General features: G+C 37.4%; 1 protein-coding gene and 1 non-coding gene across 2 annotated transcripts in view; one reads left to right on the top strand and one right to left on the bottom strand.

Annotated features, from left to right (window-relative positions):
• Window positions 1–1449: 1449 nt before the first annotated feature.
• The window catches only part of pla2r1 (phospholipase A2 receptor 1), a 61903-nt gene continuing 55148 nt past the window's right edge, over window positions 1450–8204 (bottom strand). The window contains exons 26-30 of the mRNA XM_086072206.1: window positions 7643–7777; window positions 6441–6563; window positions 5136–5312; window positions 3785–3820; window positions 1450–3314 (exon numbers count right to left, since the gene is read on the bottom strand). Coding sequence (XP_085928332.1) covers window positions 3100–3314; window positions 3785–3820; window positions 5136–5312; window positions 6441–6563; window positions 7643–7777 — 686 coding nt within the window. The 3' untranslated portion in view covers window positions 1450–3099. The remainder of the gene's footprint in view (window positions 3315–3784; window positions 3821–5135; window positions 5313–6440; window positions 6564–7642; window positions 7778–8204) is intronic.
• Window positions 5522–5594, top strand: trnaf-gaa (transfer RNA phenylalanine (anticodon GAA)). Its single transcript has one exon. It is a non-coding gene; the product is annotated as a tRNA-Phe (tRNA).

Raw genomic sequence — 8204 nt, 5'->3', positions numbered from 1 at the left:
TGTACTTTTTTCTCTCTCTCTCTCTCACGTGTTTTGTTTTAGTTTAACTCTCTGCATTTCAGCCATGTACTCACATAGTAGAGGTACAGATAGACATTCAAGTTAAGAAAGAGGGAAATTATTTTGTGTGTACAGAAGTTTAGTTGTCCATTGTGCCATGTTATCAAAATGGGCATTGCATATACAGTTCTTGTGCAAAAAGCTAAATGTCTCTTAATGACACAAAAATGCTACGAATTGTCACCAAAATTCACATGCACGTTTCTACTCATGTCAACTTCAACCTGTGAAAATATCAAAACAATTGCCACAGCATTTTGGGATTTTCTGGGTATTAAGCCTTTTTCTTGCCATACAGTGCACTCATAGGTTTGGCTATGCAAACTTTCAAACACAACTGTAACTGACAGTAAAAAGTCTATTGTATTTCAGTTTGACCTATTTTTCCTTACTTAAGGAGTTGAATCAGTGCTTAAGACTTAAAAAAAAAAAAAAATAATAATAATAATAAATATAGATTTATACATATATATATATATATATATATATATATAGTATTTTATTTATTTATTTACACAAGTCCTGTAATTGCACTTGGGTACAGGGTGTGAGTACTTTTGTCACATTTGAATAATATACAGCACAAAATGAAATACAAGTTGCAATGTAAAAACTAAATACGACATACTGTAAATAGTAAACACACATCTATTATGGTAAGCGGTTCGGACAATAGATGGATGGATATATATAAGAAAAAATAATGATGGTATTTTTTTTACAATCAACATTTGTGAGTTAAATAATCTTCCATTAACTAACTATAATAAAAAAGTAAAATGTGAAAACGTATAAGTTTATTCAATTTAGTTTTGGTAGCATTTTTCATTTATGCAAAGATCATAAAACATATTGGAAAGAAGTCAGTGGTAGATGTCGCGTGAGTTGTGAAACCTTGTGATTAAGACTGGTGGTTTCTTCAAGTAGTGTACTTTACCAGATGTTCACGAACAACACACACGCGATTTCCACTCATAAACCACAAACAAGTTTCCATGGTAAAAATGGCACATGCAGCACAATTTTTTTTCTTGAACAATTGGTGCTTGTATTCATGCACAGTGATGTCCTTTTGATTTCGCTGAGTACAGTTGCGGCGGTTTTACTCCTTCAAGGTAGCTATGAATTATTAATCACATCCTGCTGTCGGATTCTCTTCAGACTGACAATAGCTGCACTTTGCTGTCACAATTTTCCGAATCATTTCTCTCTACCAACTGCTGACCTCAGTTGAGATCAATAAAACAATGTTATTGCTCTATCATTTGACCTTTAAACTCCCAGGCAAAAACCGTGGGGTTGAAGAGACGTATAATATAATACAGAGTAGGAAATTGAATATATACGAACATGTATTCAGTTGCCCACAAATTAAACACCAGTCACGTATCATTTTATCATTCAAAACGTTGTTTGTTTTACCACCTTAGATTTATTGAATTACAGACAAATGTGCAAATTATATCTTATAACTTGCTTTGCAACAAATAACACATCCAGTTCTATGTCATCTTATATGGAAAGCTGTTTATTTGCACATTTATTCCATGTCCTTGATATCCAGCTAAGGATCCATGTCCTCGTACACTCTTTAGCCTCACCACTATTACTATTACTATTACTATTACTATTATTTTCCACTACTATTTCCACTTTTGGCCTGCTAACATGAAATTTAACCGTATTCATTCTAGTAATATGACAAGGCCCAACTAGTAGGCATGTGGCATTCACCCAAATAAGTAGCATCAAAATACCCACTAAGAGTTTCCCTCACTTGTGACATAGTTGTCCTAGTAGCATGCCAAAAAAATGGCAATTATACTGTAAAAAGCATTACTAGTAAGACACACTAGTGCACCTTAGTTATTCTACTAGTCATGTGCTGAATTGTCTTGCTAGTGAGGACACAAAGAGCTTAATTAGGATATCAAAGAAAGAAAATTAAATAAATGCTTGGAATCAACAGCTTTCCATAACCTTACAAGGTTTGAGGTTCGACAGCTTTCGACACACAAAAACAATAAAACATGTATTTACATCTAATATTAGTAATACTGACAAAATACCTGTATTACAAGTACAGTTGCAACAATATTAATTGAACTGCAATTCAAATGTACAAAGTACAAAAGTACATTACAATAGTTGCAAACTGCTTTATTTTGACTACAATCTTCTCACCGGGAAATGCTGGTGGCTTGAAGCAGGTGACAAAGCATTGAAGTATTTTAACTTACCCTTCAAGTATCTGTATACTATATGTCTTGCATTTTGCACACATCAGTTTTCCCTTTTGTCATGTGAACTACTGAAAACATTTTCATTCAAGTACATCTGAAATAACTCAGTTGGGGCTGAAGATCTAAAAGGTCCGTAGTTCAATCACAGGTTTTGGCACTAAGAAGGTGTTGTTTTCCTACAGGAAGCTTAATTCGGTGGAAAAACATTTGAAAATATCCTTGATAAGGGCCATGTACTAGTACACTCTTTGTCTGCACTAGCAAGACAATGCAGAGAAGGACTCAAACAGAGTAGCTGTACAACGGTTTTAGTAGGAATGTTTTTCCACTACTGCAAGACAATGTTGCACACTAGGAGAACAACTGCATAATTTTACATTAATGGTAAGACACAACCATTCTACTAGTGCAACTGAAATGGCTTTCTAATGAAGAGAAAGGGTGCACTAGTACATGGACTTCAAGCTGGGCCTTAAAGAGATCAAATAAATGCTCACAGATTTATGGAAACTAGCATTTATTCGATATCCTTGATGTCCATCTTAAGGTCGTACTAGTAGGCCAAAAGTGGCACTTGTAGTGGAATTTTTTTTTTACTATAAAGACATAGTCATTCTACTAATGTGCTGAATTGTTTTGCTAGTTTGGACCAAGAACTACATGCTAGTATTTGGGCCAGTGGAATAAATACTCAAACGACTTTCTTACATGTCCGTCGAAATACTGAATTATAAAATATTTGCCATCACAATCTTAACACTGTTCTGAAGCAATGCGGCAATGTCAGCCTTGAACGTTATCCTGAGTGATCCTCCAGCTCTGTGATCAGCACATTACCATCAGACTCTGTAGCTTGGGAGCCGGTTTGTCGGTAATAGGCACTACCGAGTGCGGGGAGCCCCCGAAAACGTGCCGCATTTCTCTTGTAAGCAAAGCGCAATGCTCCTGCCAGCAGAGCAAAGATCAACACGGCCACCAGCACAGCAGCAAGGATGACGCCGTAATGTAATCCTGAAATGCAAAGGACACAATGGTTGGTTTAGAGTAGACTATAGTCCCTTCTTAAAATCAAAATGGCGTCATTGAGTTGCTCCATTTGACTGCAGTAAGCCATTAAAGGCCTCTTTCAAGATTGTAAGAATATTAGTCGACATGAAATTATTCCTTGTCCAAAAATAGATTCAACTGATTCAATCCAGTAAATAAGGAATTTAAAATAGTTTTCATAAGTTTGAATTGGCCCAAAGTGGCCACAATAGGGCCAAAAGGTACAAATTGATGGAAACATGCACAAATGTATTGAGCTGAATTTGGAAATGACAAACTGAGACAAAAAAAAACACCTTTCGGAAGTGGCATTACACTTGTGTTAATGGCCAGCAAAGGGCATGAATCACATCAAAACTAGAGCAATGGAAGACACCCTCACATGACAGATATAGCCCAATAAAAAGTTAAAGTGTTGTTAAAGTCCACTTTACCATTGAATGGTTCCACTTCCACCTCAGTAGTTACATCTGCAATAATAGAGCATAGGAAGTGAGTGAGCTTCTTTCTTCATTCCTTGTTTCCTTTCTTTATTTCTTAACCAACATGACATTGCCAAAAACCTGTCATCTTGATGCAAAGTCTTGATGGGACTCTGGAGATTCTTCTTCTCTAGACTCCTAGATTGCAACATTTTGTGGTACATAGCGCCAGCCAGTGTGCAGGAAGGGCATAACAATTAGTGGGCGTCTGAGTAAGCCCTGAATGCAGAGCGCAGTTCGAAGCGTGCCGCAACGTCGGGTGGACCTAAACGTTTGACTCCGCCCACACGGCTTTTCAACCTCAAGCTCCTTCTTTCTATCCTTTTCTCTCTTTTTTTCTTTCTTTTTTCCTTTCTTTCTGTTTCTTTCTTTTCTTTTTTTTTTTAAATTCAGAACCATTATTAAACAACAACCTCTCGCCTTCTCAGTAACTCTGCCAGTGTGTGTATGAAAGTGTTTCAGTTGTGCGTATGAGAGTGCTTGAGTGGTGTTCCTGAGAGTGTTTTAGTGCTGTACGTGAGCAGGAAAAACATCAGTAGTGTTTGAGTGCTTCATTCGTGTTTGTGAGAGGGTTTCAGTAATGTGTATGAGAGCGTTCTGTAGATTAGTGAGTGTGAGAGCTATCATTTAGATTGTGAGGGTGTTCCCGGATTGTGCATGAGAGTGTTTCTGTACAGTGTATGAGAGTGTTTTAGTAGTGGGTGTACCAGCGTTTCAGAAGTGTGTGAGTGTATTTCCTTAGTAGCTGAGCGAAAAACATTCAGCAGTATGTGTAAGAGTGTTTAAGTAGTGTGTAAGAGTGCGTCTGTAGTATGTGCGAGCAAAAAAAAAATAGTTTGTGTGAGAGCCTTTCATTAGCGTGTGTGTGTGTGTGTGTTTATATATCTGGACATTTTTCACCAGTGACCATGAGAGTGATTTTGTATTGTGAACGACTGTTCCAGCAGTTAGCGTGAGAGCACTTCATTAGTGTGCGTGAGTGAAAATAAAAAAAACTGTAGTGCTTGTGAGACCGTTTAAGTATTGAGTTTGAGAATGTTTCTGTAGTTTGTGTAGAAAAAATATCTGAAGTGTATGTGAGACAATTTCCCCAGTGAGTGCGAATATTTTTGTAGCGCTGCGAGTGTAAAATAGTCAGTAGTGAGTATGAGAGTGTTAGTGTATTTTTAATACTGTATGAGTGAGTGGGAAAAAAACTTTAGTAGAGCATAAGAGTGTTTCAGTAGTGTGTATGTGAGCATTTCTGTAGTGTGCGTGAGAGGTAAAACAACCAACCAACCCAAACATGATTCTTCCAGATCACCTGAGATTGTTTTGCAGACAAAGCCGAGCCGCTCGGTGCAGCCTGACAAGCGCCACACTCCATCAACCGCCCGTGTGGTCGCACAAGTGTCTGCAGTCAGCGACTTGAAATCCGGAGCTTTGCCGGGCCAGCTGCTGTAGTCCAAAGGTGAACCGTCCACCCACGCCATAGAATCCGCTAAAAACAAAAGAGAATGTTCACTGGTGTCATTTCAGAGGGTGGCGATCTGGAAAGCCGTTTCAGCATTTATTCCGTATCCCTGGTATACTGCTTAAGGTCCATGTACTAGTGCCATTAGTATTATCTGTACTTAGCTATCCAAATCCAGCTTGGTCTACTGGGTTTCCCTTTTGTCATGGCAAGTGATCAAATCAATGCGGTCATACGCCGAAATAGCTCAGTTGGGAGAGCGTTAGACTGAAGATCTGAAGGCCCCTGGTTCAATCCCGGGTTTCGGCAGTATGAAAGCTACTATTTTCATTGCGGAAAGCTGAAGGCGCTAGATATAAACTAGTAGAATCTTATAATGTCGCTACTAGAGGTCAAATCGAGTTATCCTACTATTTTGTCAATGTCGTCCTGCATACTAGTTGTGTAGAGAAATGTCAAATTAGTAAGCACAGTCATTCTACTGTTGTGCCCTAGTTCTTCTACTATGGCACTAAATTGTCTCTTCTGATGTTTATTATTATTCAATATCCTTGATATCTACCTTATACTGTACGTAGCAGTCCAACTCGTATGTCAGAGTTGTTCTGCGCGATTATGCTAGTTGTGTACAAAAATGTCATTCTAGTAAGACACAGACGTTCTACTAGTGTACCCTAGTCATTCTACTAAATTGTCCGACTAGTAATTACTTTAAGATGTATATGAAGGATATGGAATAGTACGACAATTCAGCACACTAGTAGAACGACTAGACCACTAGTGTTTTTTTGTCTCCACTGCCTTCCACGACAAGACATCTACAATATGTTCCTTGAGAGACATTTGGTGCTACTAGTAGGTTCCAGGAGACTACTAGTACATGGCAAATGTCTACTAGTTGGTCCTAGTAGTTGCTACTAGTGTAGCACAGTAGTTTACTAGTAAAGTATAACTGGGTAGGAGTAGGCCAAATGTGGAATAGTGTAAACATGTTAGACATACCAGTGCACTGAATTGTCATACGAGGGAGGACAGAATGTCTACTAATACATGGACCTTAAGCTCGATAACAAGGATATGAAATAAATGCTCAAATGGCTTTCCAAAAGGCGATGATATATGGTATATGATAGCCCCATGTAAGCAGATGCTCACTGTCAATGTTGAAGTAAAGCCCCAACCACATGTTCTGGTGAAGGAACCCTGAAGACCACAGCTGCTCCAGGACAAAGCGGTTCTCTACTTCATTTTCGATGGACAGGACATCTGAAGTGTTGACTGGAAAGAAAAAAAAACACTCAATCAAGTGATCTGTGTTTTGTAAAATATCATAACTGTATTTTTTTCCTACATAGTTAGAGATACTGGGCGAGTGGGCGTTCAGTTGACATTTACAGGTCAAATAAAAATTCACTATGTTTCGTTACTTTTGAATAGCAAAATTCATAACAGGTGTTTGAGCCATTAGATCAATGGATATTGCTAATATTTGTCAACTGTTGGCTTATGCAGCCCTATGAGACTCTTTTGTGCTATACAAATAAACTTGAATTAATTACAATTAAAACTTGAGTTGAATTAATTACACTCTAAGAACATCCAGTTTAATGCCTGTCAATGTGTACCTGTATTATAGGTACTGCTTATCAGTTGTTTGTTGGCGTCTTGGCCACATGATGTCAAAATGTGAACAGTGTGATGATGATGATGATGTTTAAATACTAATTCTGAAGAAAATGTATTGGTCCATTCATGGCACATATCTTGCCATTCAGTCCATCGTGTTTGTTGAAAATGTACAGAAACATTGCAATTGGACAAGTCCATTGTTAAAGAGAGAAGTTCAACTTAACTAGTGCATTTTAGGTTCGTACTGGAATTAAATCTGAAAGCCAAGCTATATCTGTCACTTTTTGTGAGGTCTATAAGTGCTTTGGCTCAACTAAGGTTGGGAAATGCTGGCCTAGTACCCTTCAGCTCATCAGTACTACTTTTGTCCTGTAGGGGGCGTTCCTACATTTAATTTTAAGCACATTGCTAAAACATTAGCTAATGGTTCAACTCTTTCTGAAATAGGAGAAAGCAAAATAACCCCAAAGGCAGGATTTGTTCTCTGGAAACATATGCAATAGAGCCAATAAGATACCATGTGATTGTGAATAAGAGACAAGCAAAATGACACAAAAGCAGCAATCCAATTTAAATGGGTTTAAATTGTAAAGATGATATGTAATTTTGTATGGTCTCTCTATTGTGATTTTCACTTATCATAGATTGGTCTGGAATCTTTTCCCCTGCAATATTTACCTGTACTCTGAACAGGATAAGCGTAAGAAAATACATGGAGTGCCACCTACCTTTATGTCTGCAGTGCTCACGTGCGTCCTCAAAAGTCAGTCTCTGCACCAGAGGCTCAAAGTTGTAACAGCCAGGTCCAAATTTCACCCATGTCGAGGGGCACACAGCCTCATATGAGATAAACGGCTTATTCCCTGCAAGAAAGCAATTGTGTTCTGTTTCAGGTTGCAAAATTCTGGGAATTTTTAACATTATGATTTTTTTTCATGGGAATTAACAGCAATTTATGGTAATTAACTAACAAAACAAAATTGGAGATTCGATTTTAATGGGGAACTTTAACTTAGTGTTGTACTTACAAATAAATTTATTGAATAATAATTGTATTATTTTGCATGAATCTCTGCTTATGACAAAAAATGATTTTATTTATGTTTGAATATGACATCTTTTAATTAAATAAACTTCAATTCCTGGTTAATTACAATAATGTTCATGGGAAGTTTCCAATTTGGAATATTTGCAAAATCTTAACTTCCCATGAAATTTTAAATGAATGCAAATATTCAAAACATTTACCAGAAATGTAATACCTCTTTGAAACTCAAGTTGTGTATCTAG

This window comes from Leptonotus elevatus, chromosome 3, assembly GCF_054856555.1.
Source record: "Leptonotus elevatus isolate MCC_2025b chromosome 3, RoL_Lele_1.0, whole genome shotgun sequence".
NCBI lineage: Eukaryota > Metazoa > Chordata > Actinopteri > Syngnathiformes > Syngnathidae > Leptonotus > Leptonotus elevatus.
The sequence above is the reverse complement of the archived record's forward strand: the minus strand, read 5'-3'. Positions and strand labels throughout refer to the sequence as shown.